The 18,077-nt window shown below is 42.0% G+C and overlaps 1 protein-coding gene across 1 annotated transcript in view; it reads right to left on the minus strand.

The window, feature by feature from the left end:
* ppp1r12c (protein phosphatase 1, regulatory subunit 12C) overlaps nt 1-17,479 on the minus strand; it is a 29,231-nt gene extending 11,752 nt beyond the window's left edge. Inside the window, 13 exon segments of the mRNA XM_012857026.3 lie at nt 1,934-2,021; nt 2,139-2,197; nt 2,199-2,294; nt 5,083-5,150; nt 5,228-5,340; nt 5,564-5,643; nt 5,726-5,800; nt 5,890-6,034; nt 7,007-7,166; nt 8,723-8,841; nt 9,307-9,437; nt 11,121-11,295; nt 17,118-17,479. Coding sequence (XP_012712480.2) covers nt 1,934-2,021; nt 2,139-2,197; nt 2,199-2,294; nt 5,083-5,150; nt 5,228-5,340; nt 5,564-5,643; nt 5,726-5,800; nt 5,890-6,034; nt 7,007-7,166; nt 8,723-8,841; nt 9,307-9,437; nt 11,121-11,295; nt 17,118-17,320 — 1,512 coding nt within the window. The 5' untranslated portion in view covers nt 17,321-17,479.
* Nucleotides 17,480-18,077: the final 598 nt, after the last annotated feature.

Consider the following 18,077-nt stretch of genomic DNA (forward strand, 5'->3'; position numbering starts at 1 on the left):
ATGGAGGAAGATTAATGTCAAGTGGAAACATTTAGAAACACTTTACACGTCCTGAAAATGGTTGGTTGAGAGTAACTGGGAGGAGAAAAGTATTTTCTGGACACCAACATAAACGTGCAGCTGAATGTGAATCTTTAACTGGAACAGCGGGGCTTGGTCCGATGATAGAGACACGAAGCCTTTCAACATCAAACCATGCAGGTGGGCTTGGAAAGAAACTAATAAGGTGGAAAAGTAACCGATGCCCACTGTTACGTAGGGTGGAGGATCTGTAATGCTGTGGGACTTTTTTAGATGGGGAACATTTTAAGGAAGCTAAACTCTGTTGGAGCTCAACAGTGAACTTCGTTGGGGCTTTTAAATGGACAACATTCTGTTTATTTTGGTGTTTTTGATCAAAGTATTATTCCTTAACATTGGATTTATCAGTGCTGAAAAATATGATCAAATTAAACCTTGGCTTTTATTTAATTTTTTTTACTTTCTTCTGTATGAGATTATGCTGCATAAATAAAAAACAATTTGAGCCTTTTAACACACCTTTCAAAGGGGGCACCAACAAATTTGCCAGTGACTGTAGAAATGACTATAACTGCATATTTTAGAAATATTTCCCCCTTTTTTAAAAAACAAAGTTAACCTGTTTGGTCAGGGTATCATTTAAATTGTTGGCCTGAACACAATAGATCTTTGCACTCCCCTAATAATCATCTTAACCTCTTGAAACCCAAGGCTTTTTGTCTAAACATTGGCTTTTTGATACCTGAACAGAAACAAGTTTCTCTTCAAACATATATTTTTCTTTGACAGTTGATTAAACATATATGTTTGAAGAGAACCTCATCTTTTTCAGCCTGTTTCCTCATGTCTAAAAGCCTATGTTTGAACTAAAACTCTTGGGTCTTAAGAGGTTAAAGCAGAAAAGGTGTAAATCTGAAAGATTTAAACCGCCAAAGCCCTGAGCACAAGGATAATTATCTTAGCTATTGATGCTGGAGAATAAGCTGTGCCGTTTTAGAACGGAAACTTAATTGCTCACTGTAAAAGACTAATTTAGATAAGAGAGGGTAAGTCGCACAAAAGGGAAGTGTGAAAAAGGAAGGAAGCAAGTAGGTTTTCTAGTGTAAAATGTCAGAACATCCTCCTCAGAATCAGAGGGGTAAAGATTCTGAAGTAGATCAGGTAAAAATAAAGCAAAAGATAAAGAGCTAGTAGAACCAACAGGTCAAGGCCCCTATAATCTGATGGTCATAGCCAAGGCTGAAGGTTTATTACAAGGCTGTTTCCTCCAAATTACTTTCAAGGCAACAAAATTAACCTTTTGCTCCGGCCGCTGTCTTTTAGTCATTGTTGAAAAGAAACTAGAAGTAAATACGGTAGATATTTCCCTTCTATGTTCAACAGGATTTTTTTTTTGTGGTAAAATGATTAACTGTATCCACATTTTAAATGATGGTTATGTAACAAAATATCTTCTAAAGATTAAAATGTGAGGTTCTATGGTTAAATTTTTTATATTTCAGGTAACCCTTGATTACTATTAGAAAACTGAATTCCCTCCATTTATTGCAAAAACCTATTTAAATGTAGTTAGTTATTATTTGTAGGACTAAAGGTGGTATGAATTAATAGGTTATTTTATTTTGTTCAATCCTATATTTATTATTGGTATTTAAATTATGCAAACAAGTCCAGCTGTTTGTGTAATTTGACTGGTTGCATCTGGATAAAAGAACAGTGTGTTGATAAAAAAAAAATAGAAATCTTGATAAGGTCTGCGATCTCTTTAATGTTTTAAAAATGTAGGTAAAATATCAAAGAAAAAAAAAATCCAGGACATCATATTCTGTCTTTTAACAACAGTTGACTTAAAGAAATGTTTATCTCCTGAAGTAAAGCTGGTGTTAAATTAGCAGTGTCCACTCGTATTTACCTGAGTGAGGCGACGGGACTGTCGCATCAGCCGACACCGAGCTTTCCTCTGGGACTCGGACTCTTCGTCTCTATCTGCTGCCTGGAACCTGGACATAAAAATGTATGCGTTTAATTTGTGTGATCCAGAAGGTTATTGTTCTGCATTGGAAATGAAGTTTAATAGTACGGAAGTGGTAGTAAAGGGGAAAAATGGCAGGAGTTACTGTTTGGGTTGCTGCTGCTTCTTGTCTGCGTTTGGAGCCACGGGGCTCTCGGCGGCCCCCGTCCCTGCTCTGAGGAGTGGGCTGGACTCTGGCGGTGCGGCTCGCCTTGTCCTGCTCCTTCTCCTCCTCATCATCCTCCTCCTTCTTCTCAGAAGGCTGGAACACGCAGGAGAGAAGAAACAAGCCAGCAGGTGAAGTAAGGTCTGATAAAAAAATTTGCATTAACGGCCCAGTTGGAGAACAAGAGATGTTAAAATGCCGGGATTAACTTTATGAAATATAAAAATAACAGGCCTAAGCTGTGTGATTCACAACTGCTGACGACTAAACGAGGAGATGACGTCAGGTACAAGATCCCATCTGATATCTCACCTACACATTAAACTAAATTAGTCACAGTGATTAAAAACTTGCATAATTAAATCAAAGCTCCCAATAATTTTTCAAATAAGTTTTCCAAGTCCTAGTGCCAGTACATTAACTTTAAGAAAGGATGGAGGGATTACATGCAGAACGAAAGAAAACAAGGGCATAACAAGAGAGAAAAAGATGAAGAAAGAACACAATTAGATGGTGGAAAAAAATCTGGAAATGCTCATATTTTCCTTTTTTTTGTCTTTTTCTGTTCATGTTGAGACCAGGAAAATTATAAAGTCACATTCCAGACTTTTTTAGGCTGCGTAGGAACGCTGTTAAACTGAGAGGACTCGTACCATCAGTCTTCCTCACTGCCTGCTACTAGAAAACATTCAGCACCGTTTGCTTCAGTGAGTTTGGCATTCAGCAGATTACAGACAGAGATCTCAGAAACAAATTGTAAAACTAAGGTTTTTGCAGTCCTAGGCGACATAGTTGAAAAACAGGTGAACCATGAACTGCAGTGTTTTGGATACCTGATCATGTGTTTAATTTTTCTAAAAATTGAACCTCCCAACTGGAGCTAATCTGTGATCCTTTGTAAACAAATAGACTCACTGCTCTTCGCTGTAAAATATTAAGCGAATAAAACACTTTTGTGTTTCATTTGCAACATTTTCTTTTGGCTAAAAGATTAAAGTTATGGCTTTTTAAAACATAAGGAAAATAATTAAATGTCATTTGTGATTAATGTGAAAAGGGCCATTAAAGATGTGATTTTGTTTTTGCTTCGCCTCCGTACAGATTCTACAAGTCATCTGTAATACCATTTTTCAAGTTACAGGTATTAAAAATGATAAATCAACATTTGTGATTTGAAAATACACAATTGATCTCAGATTTATTACAGCAGTCTAAACAGTTTACTGGGAGGGGTGTACTGGACCCGAAGCAATGAGAACATGGCGGGTTATTCCAGGTTGCTAAAGATTTTTCTTTTCAAAACTCCACACATTTCCAGACTGTTTAGATCAGTTTTATGGTATTGTGGACATTTGAATATGATAAAGTTGTCTAGTTGGGGTTTATTATCCGTATAAATCAGGAAACAACCATGCTTTGGATTTAGCAGTGTGTTGAAGGAATCTGTGACTGAGAAATATAACAAAAGCAAAATAACTTCTCTGAAGTTCTGACTTTTATCTTTTCAGAAGATGAAGAAACATTTTCTGTAAACACAAACATTTTTTTCCCCCATACTCATACTTATCCAGACTTGTCAAATGATAAAATCAAATACCAGACCATTTAAAGACTGCATAGTTAGTTATTTAAACTTAAATCATTGGAAACATAACAAATTTAGGAAATAAAACAAAAAAAAAGATTTCAAATCCCTCCTTCAGTCTGCTTAACAGAGTCATAGAGGAGCAATTGTAGTTTTTAAACACCTTTCAAATTCACCATAGCAACAGCTGCATCCCGTCTTTCAGCCTTTCAATCTGTTACCAAAACACGTGTCATGGAGGCTGTGGTTGGTCAAGCTTGAGGGTTGGCCTGTAAAATACTTTACAGACCCCATTTACACAGCAACGATCCATTGAAAACACTTTTTTTTCAGTTTCTGGTAACATGTTTACACGACAACGTCCTCATTACAATCTAAACGGCAACAGTAGAAATTTGAAAACGGTGTAATTCTCATGCCGTGCCACTAGTGGTGCTGTGGTCTTTGAAACTCAACATGTATGCATTTTTTTTCTTCTTCTGTAATTTATGAAATTGTAGGCAGCCATTAATGTGCATTAATTCTGTGTGAGACAGGTATTTCCTATAAGAAAAATTCTGTTTTTCCTGTTTACACGACTATGGAAACCGGGACTTTTTCCAACCATTACAACCTGGAATAAATTTTCAAACTGTGCCGTAGTCAGCGGTACCATTCGTCAATTCCATGTAAATGAACAGCACAAACGCAACCAAACTTTTCCATTTTCACCAGAAAATGTAGTGTAAACTGGAGTGTTTACCCCTCATGTCTCTGAAGTAAGCACAAGCAGATGTGTGCTATTTAAAGTGTTATACATTATATAAAATTAAACAATATTTTTTATCACAATGGGACGATTGAAACATCTTCAACCATCTTCCACTAAGCTACACCCATGGTGAACAGAAAAGTACTACCTTCTTCTTCTCTGGTAATCTAACTCTACCCTGCTTCATGGTAAATTTCTCTACAGCTCATGCACCCTTAACTTTATCTGTGATATATTTGCAATGAATTATGGACATCCGCTTCAGTAAATCCTCCAGTTAAGGAAATATTTTAGATTCAGGTTAAGACAGCTTTGTCAATTGTTTTTACGTATTTATTTTATTCATCTCTTCTCTTTAAATTACCCCTTTATATGTTTGTTTTTTTCCTCCACTGTGGAGATTATTTTATTGCTTTGTGCAAAATAAAGACCAGGTCTCCCCTCTGAGAAACCAGTTAAGTGCAAACCCTTTTTGAAATCCAGCATATCTGCACACCTATCCTAAACTGCAGATCTGAATCTGATTCGCAGTCGCCTGGATTTGTTACCTTCTCCGCCGGACTGACGGTAGATGTGGTCCCACTCTCAGTGTCTGGACTGGACGCGGTGGAGCCTTCTGCAGAGGAGGACAGAGAGCGTGATAAGCCAGAGCTGCATTAAACAGACGCAGCACTCTGGGCCGAGCCGATTTACCCGTGCTGCTCTCCTTCTCCTCGCTCATGTCCAGGTCTCCTGAGACGCCCCTTTCCTTAGACAGATCCTGCACGTTTATCTTGTCTTTACTGCTCATCCTGCACACAGACGTCCTGGAAGGCAACGGGTAAAAGTTAGAGGAAACCTCTCCAGCCAGTTCTCTTTATTGAGAGCAGGTTTTATTACAAATTGACCAAATCGGTTTACTGACTGTAAAAAAGCTTGCAAGCAGGGTAGATTACTATGGGTCTTATAGCACCCTGTTCACATATTAGAACGTTAAAACATGGGAAATGGAAATAATTATATAAAAAAAAAGGGGAAAAATAAATTAACCTCCTTCGCTTGTTTTGTGCGTTTGCAGCATTTTGGCCGGGTTGGTTCTGCCTCTCTGATATCGACCGCTCGTTGCGCCACTGAAAAAAGGGGGAGAAGTGCCTTATTTAAACCTAAAGGAAACCGTTTGCGTTGCATCAAAATAATCAATGTCATTCTCACGTTGGCTTGTTTCTGTGACAACTCTTCCAGCAGCTCTGCGACGCTTTCGTCAGCGACCTCGAACGGCGTCTGACCCTGCGGGTCGCAAAACAGACAGGCATGAAAAGGAGGCGGAGACAGAGCGAGCGCAGAGGTGCGACGCTGCCGGAGCGTCTGGCCCTCACCCCGTTGCTGCGAGCCTCCATGTTGCACAGCTGCTCGGCCAGGATGCGACAGGCCTCCTCTTGACCCCAGTGAGCTGCAGCGTGGAGAGGCGTCCAGCCGTCAAAGTCTGTGGCCGACACGTCCAGCCCGCACTGACACAGGATCCTGCCAGAGCAAAACACACGACAGAGCTGGAGACGCTCAGCGGTCCTACTGCAGTCTGGAAATACGTTTAAGCATCTTACTAGATCTAGGTATGTGTGAGAGAGAGCGAGACACTGGAAATCATCTCATTTCCAGACTTTATTCCCTTCCTCAGTGTGAGCAAAATGTGTCCTTCCTTCCCTGTGCCTTTCTTGTGTAACTCCTCATTTTATTATGTCCTTCCTTTCTTACTTGAGTCTTCTTCCTCCTCTCTAGTGCCTATTCGTCCATATGTTTTTAGTTCCTTGTGTTTGCCTCCTTTCTTTCTATACTTTTTTTCTTTCTTTCTTTCCTCATTTTCTCTCTCACATATTTTCTTCCTTGCATTTTCAAGTTCTTCTCTCGATCCTTCCTTCTTTTCTGGTGTTTGCCCCCCTTGTCTCCTTCCTTGTGTGTCTTATTTCTTCATTCAATTTCCTCCTTGAGTTTTTTTTCTGTCCTTTCTTCCTTTTCCTCTGTCCTACATCTGATCCTTTCTTCCTTGCATGCTTGCTTGTGTCCTTCCTTCCTTCATATTGTTCTACCGTCCTTGTGTCCTGCTTCATGTTCTTCCACATTTATTCTTTGCATAGTTCCCTCCTCGTGTCCTTCCTTTTATCCCTTCCCACCTACTTAACTTTCTTGCTTCTCGCCTTATTTTCCGTCCACTCTTCTGACCCTGTGTCCTTTCTTTTTCACTTTCTGTCTGTCCTTCCTCCTTGCCCTCTGTCAGTTTCTGATGATTGCGGGCTCCTTACGTAAAGTCCACTTCGTATAGAAATGTCTGCCATAAATTTGTTGAAAATCTTTGTTTTTATTTAAAAAACAAACAGTAAACTCTGATAATCTTATTTTAATGTGATTTTCAAATGTTTAAGCATCTTGAAAATCATATTTATGTAAATTTAGTGATCAAATACATTAGTGTTTAGCCAACAGGTGAATGTATATTACTTCAGAGCCTCCACGTATCCTTTAGCTGCAGCGACGTGCAGCGGCGTGGCGCCGGTTCTCGGGTCTCGGACATCAGCAGGCGGACCATCGTTCAGCCAGGTCCGGGCGTCTGACATCATCTGCTCCTCCTCCCTGCGCTTAGCTGCCTCCAGGTCCACACCTGCACACCACAAATTATTCAAAAAAATACTGAAAAAAGATAAGATGCTAAAATGCTTTAGTTAGACTGAGGAGTGGTAGCTGGCTTCATAATGGACTCAGCTCAACTGAGCAAGGTTTTTCTTAAAGTAAAAATGACGTGATCCTTGCAGAGTTTGAACACACACACTGAGACAACGCAGTTCTGAGAGAATGAAATTATAACATTCAGCGCACAGCGTGGCGGAGAGCACAATGCAGCGTGAGTCACTGGGGGCAGAATAACCAGGAGGAGCTGAGATCGCCGTGCCGGAACAGATCGCCTCAGACAAAGACGGCCACTGTGTGACGGAGGACCGCCGCAGGCCGACTGACTCACTCAAGGACAACCAGAGAGAAGCAGTTCATTTCTGCTCTGTACGTCTAATGACGTGACATTCGTAGTATGGATGCGATAAAGCCGTTAGCTTTTTTAAGCAAACTGACTTTCAGGCAACAACATGATGTAGTTGGTAACATCATTTAATCTTCCCCGAACCTTTTAACATTTTGTTAGACGGCTATTTTAAAAAGCGCTGTATGAAAATCAGGTAAATAAAAACTGGTGGCTTTATTAAAAAGCTCAATATATACATTTTAAATTAAATGTGCAGATTTTCTGGCGTCCCTCCACCTGAATCTTAAGAAAAATTTGGCCGACCAGCGCTGGTGGCTTTTGGCAGATGGGAACTTTTTATTTTTAATTAGAGCAAAATAATATAGACAAGTTAAAATCTTAGAATTGAATGTTTGGTACATCCCCAAAACATTTGTCTTTTAATAACCACACTTTTTACATTCGCTTTAATTTCATAATAAATAGGGCGACTTTTACTCAAATGCAGACTTTGGTGCATCAAAATCTGATTGGAATTAATTTAATAAAATAGGCTAAATACAGTTTAATATCTTTTCTCAAAACGATCATATTTTCTTGGGCAGGGTTAGTATTTATGGTCATGTTATTTATTTTAATACATTTTTTGGCCCTGGAGCGCTTTCGATTTAACAATTTTGGCCCAGTAGCCAAAAAATGTTTGTCTCTGAAAGTGTTGCACTAAAATAATTCCCTGAATTTGATTCACACACAGCTTCAGTCACATTCACCTTGTTCACTCTGTGTGCCTCTGAAATCATCTATGTAGTGTGGATACAGGCAATGTATTAAAATTCATAAATAATTTTATAAACACACACACACACACACACACTTAACCACTATTTCTAATAACTTTTTTTTATCCTGGTAAAACCTCTCCTACAGCCTGGGCCACAGATGTAATAAAAAATATGCAAATTAGATGACAACGTCACCCCACCACAGTTTAAAAAAAATCCAAGAGGAAACTCTGCATGCACAACTCTCTCCCCTATTCCTAATATCCAGCAGCGTAATACGTCAACGGCTTCATATTTGCAATTACTCCAACGAACGTTGAGACAGAGCAGAGTGTGGTGACGTCCCAGCGGGAGAGAAGGCCTCCAAAATCCTCCAACACACAGAGGAGCACGTAAACGTCCTGCGGGCGAAGACCTCACCTTGTCTTTGTGTGTAGTGATGAAGAAGGGACTCGGTGGTCTCGTCCAGAGCAATGTCCAGAGGAACATCGCCGTCACAGTTCACAGCAGTCAGAGACGCACCTTTCTGAAGGAGGAATCTGAGAAAAAGGAAAAAATAATACATTCATGATCCCATCCTTTAGTCGTGTTATCCATGTTTTCGGCGTTAATGACAGGGTTTTGCACTAAATCGGCCGCAGGGTTTGGTGCTAAAGGCACCGGCGCCCTGGAACCAGTTGGATGACACAGCCCTCCAAGGCGAAAGCCTCCAAAGTGGCAGTAATTAGACCAACAACAAAAAACAAGCTACAGCGAGCAACAAAAAGCAGATCCATGTTTTTTAAAAAAAAGAAAAAAAAAAATCTCTGAAGCTGTGTGCGTTTGAGTGCCGCGCCACTCGCGCTTAACGGGGCTGTTATCTCGGCACAGATGATGACAACAATGTTAGTATTGTTGAGTGTCGAAATGCTCTGGCGCCCACGCTGTGCTCTGACATTCAATACAGCGGCAAAGAGCGACGTGCTGCACTGATTTAACCGTTTCGATGGGTCGCTGCTACGCACTCTGCAATGTCAGGGTAGCCGCAGGAGGAAGCCACGTGCAGCGGCGTCCATCCCTCACTGTCAACCTGGTCCACGTTGGCGCCGTGCTCCAGCAGGAAGGTCACGATCTCGATGCTGCCGTCTATGCAGGCCTGCGCACATAGAAAGGAAATAAATGAACGCGATAGGAATGAAGCATCTGTAGTCACCGCCAGCTTGTTTATTCTTATACAGTATTCATAACTCCTGAGAGAAAGAAGGTGCACTGCTCAGACGAGATCCAAACCAAATTATTTAGCTCATATCCAAAACATTATGTGCGGCAGAAAAGCTTCCTAACAGGACACATGACAGCGAAAGCGTGTATAATATATCACAAATATATTGTCTTCAGAACATCAATATGAGCATCTTGAGCTTAAGGGACTTTTTGCTGATGTAATATTTTGCCACTTGGACAGAGTCTGGTGGCAGCAGATGCTCACAGTGGAAAATAATAAAGTGTAAGAAGCACAAATTAGAAAGACGAGAATGAAGGAATTAGACTTATTTGAAAGAGTTTGGTTGGGTTAAGTGGTTTCCATGAACGTTTTGATCCGCTGCACGAACAAATCTACCGATGGGAATGGATAAAGTAACCTTAAACTGTCGTCTCCGTTGCTAAGTAACATCAGCGGCCCTAGTTGACAAGCAAATGACTAAATACTGGGAAATGATCAAAGAAAACCATTTAGAAGCAGAACTTGGGGTTTAAGTATACCTTCTGGCAAAATCTACAGCTGGAGATACAATGAATTTGTTTTAATAAAACCATATTATTGCGCCATGGGTAGCCCAGTCAAAGTCCGGACCTAAATCCAACTAGGAACATTTGATAGGACCTGAAAATGCGCTGCAAAAACGGATCTAAAAATAAATAAAATGTTCTTAGAGTTAGTGTATTTGTCCTTGATTTGAGCAGGTAAAGAAGATTATTTGCCAATAGAATGAGTATTTTAACCCCATAAAATAAGACAATTAGACATCCTGCACTTGAAATAAGATGGAGATGAGATGTTCCTATTTTAAGTGCAAAAATCTTATTCCATTGGCAGATCATCTTATTTAGGTGCTCAAATCAAGGACAAATACACTCATTTTAAGAACATTTTACATATATTAAGTTCCGTTTTTGCAGTGGGATGTTCATATATAATCTGTGAGCCACCCTAACTTAACTTGAGCCACTTTGCAAAAGAACCTGTTGGGATTTCCTTTTCTTTACATGCAAAACTGGCCTAGACAAACCTTTGAAGCAGCTGTGATTACACTGAAAGCTAGATCCTGGAAGGATTGACTCAGGGAGGCTGAATACAAATACAGGTCAAACTTTTATTTATAAGAAAACCCCACGTCCTTTTCCCTCAACTCCACTTATGTCGCTCTGTTCAGTAAAAGATCAATAAAATCCATTTAGGTTTGTAACTATGACTTCATTCATTTGCCAGCGCACAGAAACCTAAAGACCTGCATTTAATCCCCACTCAGCTCAGATCTCACTGCTTGTCACGCTGCGTTCGCTTTATCTAATGTGTTTATTTGCCTCCATTACATATACCGGCTTAACATTTTCAATAAGTTGTCTGTTTTTAATCGTTTAGAGGAGCATGTCCTCCTAATCAAGGGACAAAGACACTCGCTGAGGAGGCCCGCTGTGTAAGACGCCCTCTGACCTGCATTTACTCACGAGGCTGTTCGGAGTTCGAGAAACTTGTGAAACAGGAAGCCTGAAAATAACTTAAACCCCGATTGCGATAGTGATAGCGAGGCCAGGGGCGAGCTTGCCACTGCGTTACCTGGTGCAGCGCGGTGATGCCATCGGCGTTGGAGCAGTTGATGATGTCCGGCAGGCTCTCCCCGTTCCCCGTTTTGGACTGCTCGGTCTCCTCCAGCATCGCCTTGGCCTCCTCCGTGTCGCCGCTGGCGCAGGCGGCGAGGAACTCGGCGGCGCTGTCGAACCTCACCCTCTTCCTAAAACAGGACAACGGCAACTTTTACTACTTCACCAGAGAGCTGAGCGACTAACTCTACCCAGCAGGAACAGAGATGCCCATATTTGTCTCCTTGAAAGGCTCGACACTAGAACAGAATGCTTTTAAAGGATTAAAAATAAAATAAAAAAAATAAATAAAAAATCAACGACCGCTTTCTAATTTATCTGCTGACTCACTAAGAGGCCAGCGCAATGAACAGGATAAAATGAGAACTTAAGCTCTCAATGGGGTTTTATTTCATGTCCCCAGATATTAAAAAAAAGGTTTTTGGTGAACACCAACATTTCTGATGTAATTTTGCCTCCTTCTAAAGACCTCTGGAGTGAAAAATAATAATTATATTAACATCCAGCTTTGTAGACCAGGGCTGGATCAGCGGCAGCTTTGCATGTGTGATTCTGACTCCGGTGCTTGGAAGTTGGGAGGTGCAGGGCTCGCAGCAGACCAATCGACGCTTTCACGTGTTGTCGCCGAAGTTTCCAACAGCACAGAAAAAGTCGCTAGATTTGTCGCTAGTCGCTTTTCCAAATAAATGGGTCTGTAAAGTCGCTGAATCTTGCGACAAAGTCACTGTTTTGGCAACAGTCTCTCTCTCTCACCCCGATTTGCTCCTAGTCTTCTCAGCTATGCTGCCGCGTTGTTGCGGGCGCTGCAAGTACCGGTACCCTCCAAATGTAGTATACCGTTTTAAAAATGCCGCAGAACCCACGGTGCCAAATTAGTACCGCTATACCGAACAACCCTAACTCAACATGGGCATGAATGGTAAAATGGTAAATGGCTTGTACTTGTATAGCGCTTTAACTAGACTTGACGACCTCCAAAGCGCTTCACACTACAGTTTTAGTCATTCACACATTCACACCCTGACATGGGACTAATTTAAAAAAACAACAATTTGATTCATGTGTTTGAATTTCTTGCTAGATGTTCTCAAGCTAAAAGTCACCCCCCCCCCCCCTCTTTACAAGTTGCGCCTTGACCACACGTGTTTTGTCGCCACCATAACGCCTGTCGTAATTCTGCCTAAATATCTGCTAACTCGAACTTGTAGAGTCGATCTCAATCGGATCTGCACAGATTGCAGATCTTCTGTATGGTTAATGTTAGCCTGTCTTGTTCGTTCCAAAGCCAGGTTGGACGTGTGTTCGGGCTCATCGTCCCACTGGGACACCCAATAGAGTCAAAGTTTCAACAATCTAGCTGTAGATTAGCGGTTAAGAAGGAGAATTTTGGAGGGAGTCCTTCATCTTCATCTTCCCCTCCAATCCGTACAATGCACCAGTACCAACCGTAGCAAAACATCCCCTCAGCCTGACGCTGCCACCACCATGCTTAACATTTGGTTCTAAGGTTTGAAAAGCCTCATCTTGACCTGCAGACACCTACTTATTATTGTGGCCAAAAAGAAATTCGTCTTTGTCCCATTTTTAGTTCACAAACTCTTAAAGCTGTCCATTTTTGAGCAGGCACTTGCTTTTCGGTCACGTACCCTTTCAGTCCATGTTAAACTAGCTTTGCTTTGGAAAAGGCATAATAAAAAATAGTTTTAGAATCAAAATGTCAGATTAACACCAATCACCTAGAACAGCACTAGTTTAAATGAACTCTACCAACTTTAAGAGAAGTGGTTGAATACGCAGCAAGAATTATTACTAAAAAAAATTTGTTGATTGCTGACAATATGGATGGGTAACGAATTCGATACGGGCACCATCTCACGTAAAATCAAACGGTACCATGTGTCGGAACCTAAAACGCACCACTGTGACCCAGAGGGAGCAGAAGAGTGGCCGATTCTCCATGCCGAACATGAACGCAGCATGGCCTGCACAAGAGCATGATGACATCATTAGCTGCTGGTGGTCCAACAAAGCAAGCACGGCTGATAGGAAGCCGCGTCTCTCGCTTTTCTAAATGTGCAGCAGATTACGCTCGCTGCAATATGTGTGAGGCGAAGTGCACGGCAAGCAGCGGGGATGCTTCTAATGTGAGGAAGCAGCTGGTCACTGCTGGCAATTCTGTGAATTTCTCATTATATTTAGCGACTTTTCAGACCTTTTTTTTTTTTTTAAAAAGCGACTAGTGAAAAATCTACTGACGTTCTTCTGTTACTGGTGACTTCCAGTGAAAGTAACAATCGTCCTGGAGTTGTTGGCTTTGGAGAGCCAAGAAGTTCTACAAGCTAGTCCAAGCCCCGTCTCCGACTCCCAGACACACAGACAGCTGCTGATACTGATGCTTCGTCCTGAAACCCGTCTGCACTCAGACCAAAGTTCAGAGAGGGAAAGCCTCTGTTCCCTCACTGTAAACGTATCCCGCCCAGATTTACAAAGCGGGATAAAATATGTTTTAATATGCATGTTTTTCTTCTCTGAAACTGTTGCACTAAAACAATTCTCTGAGTTTTATTCACACACAGCTACAATCCCGTGTTCCCCCTCCTTCACTCTGTGCCTCTGATAACTGTTGTTTTGATTTTATTATTACATTGCCTTAATTATTATTCAGGCAATGTATTAAAATTCATAAATTATTTGATAAGGCTAATTTGTAGATCCAAACAAATTTATATATTGAGAAATAAATATGTTAAATTGAATTTTTTTTTTTTTGATTTTATTGATAGACTGACCTTTATTACTACATAAAAACACACAAAAGTATTGAAAATAGGTACCATTAAGTACCGGTATCGATTCCCAGGTACCGGGTATTGGTACTGTATCAGTTCAAATGTGAAAGGTACTCATCCCTAGCTGAAAACCTCATGTTTTAGAGCTGAAACTTACAAAAGAACACTTAAACCAAATTTTTGTGGGGGTGGGTGTATATATTTGGATCTGTGGGCCTATTTTTCTCAATCTGCTCTCCTTCTGTTCTCCAATTTGCATTGTTTGCTGTTAGTTCAACTTTTAACTTTTTGTTTTCTCTGTCTTTTTTTTTTCTGCATAGAAGGTACAGCTGGTCTGACGTTCTGTAGCTGTGACACCATCTGGGAGCAGATCCTCTGCCATTGCCATATAACATAGAAAGGATTCCTTGATCAATGTGTGCTTCTGTGTTTCTTTGTGTCTCTGCTCTGTCTTCTCTAACCCACAGTCGATCCAGGCAGATGACCGTTCATTCTGAGCCTGGGTCTGATGGAGGTTTTCCTTCCTTCTCTCCACTGTCACTTCATGCTTGCTCAGTAAGAGATTGCTGCAAAGCCATGGACAATGCAGACGACTCTCCCTGTGGCTCTACACTTCTTCAGGAGGAGTGAATGATGCTTGTCAAGACTTAATGCAACCTGCTGGGTTTCCTTAGATGGGAAACTTTTTTTTACCAATCTGTATGATTGAATTTGACTTTGTAAAGTGCCTTGTGTTGTGAATTGGCACTATATAAATAAAATTTAATTGAACTGAATACATTTTTAACCCTGTAGGGCAATGGTCCCCAGCCCTGGTCCTCAGGGACCGCTGTCTTGCATGTTTTAAGCGTCTCCTTGTTGCCGCACACCTGACTAAAATAAATGGATGATTAAGAGGCTTCTGCAGCACCTGATGGCTGCAGAGGTCAAGCCGTCATTTCAGTCGGGTGAGCTGGAGCGGAGACGCATCTAAAAACATGCAGGACAGGGGTACTTGAGGCCCAGGGTTGGGAACCACTGCTGTAGGGGATAGGGAAAATCTATTTTTAGTTCCTGCAAGTTTCTTGCCGTATGGCCACCCTACCCTTGAAAAATAAACCAATCCTATCATTAAGAACACAGGCATCTGTAAATCCATCAACAACAACATTACGACCAGTGACGGATATTCTGACAATGGCAGGGTCTGAAGGCGTCAGACACCAAATGACTATTCTGTCCTTTGAGTTGTCGCGTCTGGAGCCAAGGAAAGAAAGGGTCGAGGGCCAAACTAGAAAGGCAAGGTGGCTAGCAGCATAGCAGCATGGATGAAGTTCAAACTGTGCAACGTCGGCGTTCAACGCTAAAACTCGAACCCCGGGCGATGCTGAAAACCCTACGAACGTGAGAGGACGGCAAATAGCTTTCGCAAACATACTTCCTGTACAAATCCCCCTGAAGGAAAGACACTTTCTCCAACACACGACGTGCCATTGCTGTTTAGATCAGTGCGAACGAAACAAGGACGTCAAAAGAGATGGAATTCCTGATATACGGACGGTAAACAGTCTCTCAGCATACCACAGAGGTTAGCAAACAAAACAGAGACAATACAGCTCTGATTAAAAAGGTAAATGGACTGAATTTATACTGTCATGTCACTAGAGCCACATTCACATATCCATGCAGCATGGGGCACCTTGACCAGGGGCTGGAATTGAACCTACAATCTTCCAATTGTAAGACAACTGCTCTACCCACTGAGCCACAGTGTTATTTCTCTAAATAACACAAAGGCCAAAACAAATTGCCTGACCAGAAAAAGTTAACAAAACTGGGCAGAAGGCCTAGAGCTGACTTGGAGTCCATGAGAAACTGGAAAATTAACCTTATTAAGTTGATCCCTGTCACTTTGTCAAATAATATCTCTTTTGGAAAGACCTTGCTGGTGCTAAAACACCATTTTAACGTTGTTTTTTCGTAAAGATGACTGGCAACCTGATTTGAGACCGGTTCACCCCAGTTTGCAGTCTGTCACAGCCTCTAAAGGAGACACCTGGAGCATGTGAAAGAATGTCCTCAGATTAGACGTGACCGAAATCTAACCCTGTGGCCGACGAGGAAAAACACTTTGTCCCAGACGACCAACACAGAACCAATCCCCTCAACGTGCCGTCGCCACTGTGGAAGACGGCGGTGGCAGCATGATGCAGTGGGGATGCTGCAGGGACAGGAGAGCCGGTCGCAGTTGATGGAAGACAGGTGGAGCGAACACTGGAAGGAATCTGGTCCGATAAAACGGCCACAACTCTCTTTTCTCAAGACTTTATGGAACATCTTATTTCCAAAGATCCACCAAACGATTGCAAAGAGTTTGGAATAGCCAGTTTTGCCTTGATCCGCTCTGATCAGTGATCTGAAGGACACATACTGCAAAATAAGTGTTTTTTTCCCAGTCATCAAAGACACCAAAACTAAGAACGCTAAATTAATTCTGCTGAATCAAGAACCTGCAGTATATTTCTGTTCTTATGTGTCACATTCCTCAGGAAAATAATTAATTAGTTAGAGCCTACCTGAGATTTTCTTTTTTATATACGAGGGATTATGACACCTGACAACCCCATTCTGATAGATAATATTTATCAGAGTCACATAAGCATGTTTCCTTATAGCAGACCATGAGTGGATTATGGAATGTTACTTTACATCGTTGCTAGTAAATTGGCACACGATGTCTCCAAGGCCTGTTGGGGTTAGTAGGAAAAGGGAGAAATTGTCAGGACCTGCAGGGGTTCCTGGGAAGCAAAAATGTGCTGCAAGAGACGTGGATCGAGACTTTTGCACAAGAAAGGACTTTAAAAGGACAGCCATGTTCAGATTTAAAAAAAAGAAATAGCTAATAAATCTGAGAAAAAGGGGAAAGCGGCCCTTAAATAATAACACCAGTGGTAAATGCGTGTGTTAACGGGCCACTTGTCTGAAAACAAGCGGGGCTAAACTACAGCACTCCCCAGGAGATCAATAACAAACCTGTACAGCAGATAAAATGAGACCTGGTTCAGCGCTGGGTGGCTGACAACAAACCCCGGCTTTAACGCAGATTAGATAACCCGGGAGGCTGCGCTAGGCTGCCTCTCTGCTGCTGCTGCTGCCCAAACAGCCTGACCGAGCCGTGTCCTCACCGTCCACCCGGGATGGGGCTGCTCTCATCTCTGCCCGCTGACTCCGGCTGCTGCACCCCCGGCGCCTCGCCGCCCAGCTCGGCCTCGGCCTCCCCGGCATCGCCCCGCCACCTCCGCCGGGGAACGTCGGACGCTTTGTCGGTGGAGGAGCCGGCCCAGCGCTTCAGCTGCTCCCGCCGCTTGGTCTTTGCCGTGTCCCCCATTAAATCAACCGCGGAGGACGGTGTTTTTAAAAATAAAAGCTGGGCTGGCGGGGCCAGACACACCCTCCATGTGTATGCTTTCGCTTCCTGGTTCTAGGCTCTCGCTCTCTCCGCTGAACTGGGCGACGGGAGCTAGGGGGCTCGTGCTCGAGGGCGTCGGGAACGCGCCACGAAACGACGTTGAAGGAAGAGCTGCCTTGCGTGCGTGACGTCATCATCGTCGATGTTTTGAAATGGGAAACGTGCCCGCGCGTCGTGCACGCACTGTACTTCCTGTCATTGTCCTCTTTGATGCTTGTAACCGATGCATCCTAAAGGAGCTACATAGTAAATACTGCGCTGCAGTAGGACTGCGTTACAGAGAGTTTACTAATATGTGTTTGTGTTTAAGAGATCTTAAAGAAGCAAATAAAGTAGGGAAATATCAATTTGGTCGACAATTTCTTTGCTGTAGCAATGCTTCTTGGCAATAAATCGTGTACTAGTTGAAAGCATTTTTTTTCCTATTTAATTGATGCAACATTAGTTAGAAAAAGGGCATTTGTGGGTTGCGCAGCAGTTTTCAGTAGGCTGTATGAAATTCTAACCACAAAGCCAAACTGTTAATTTTGCTATCCACCTTTTTTGATGCAATTTATTAGACTGGATTTGATGGCTACATTTTAAAGACACATACCGACAAGTATTCAAGGCAATTGATTGAGATCAGGACTGTAGGGAAGCCACTTCATCCTCTCCGCTCACAAGTTCTGGAGGT

This window comes from Fundulus heteroclitus, chromosome 5, assembly GCF_011125445.2.
Source record: "Fundulus heteroclitus isolate FHET01 chromosome 5, MU-UCD_Fhet_4.1, whole genome shotgun sequence".
NCBI classification, from domain to species: Eukaryota; Metazoa; Chordata; class Actinopteri; order Cyprinodontiformes; family Fundulidae; genus Fundulus; species Fundulus heteroclitus.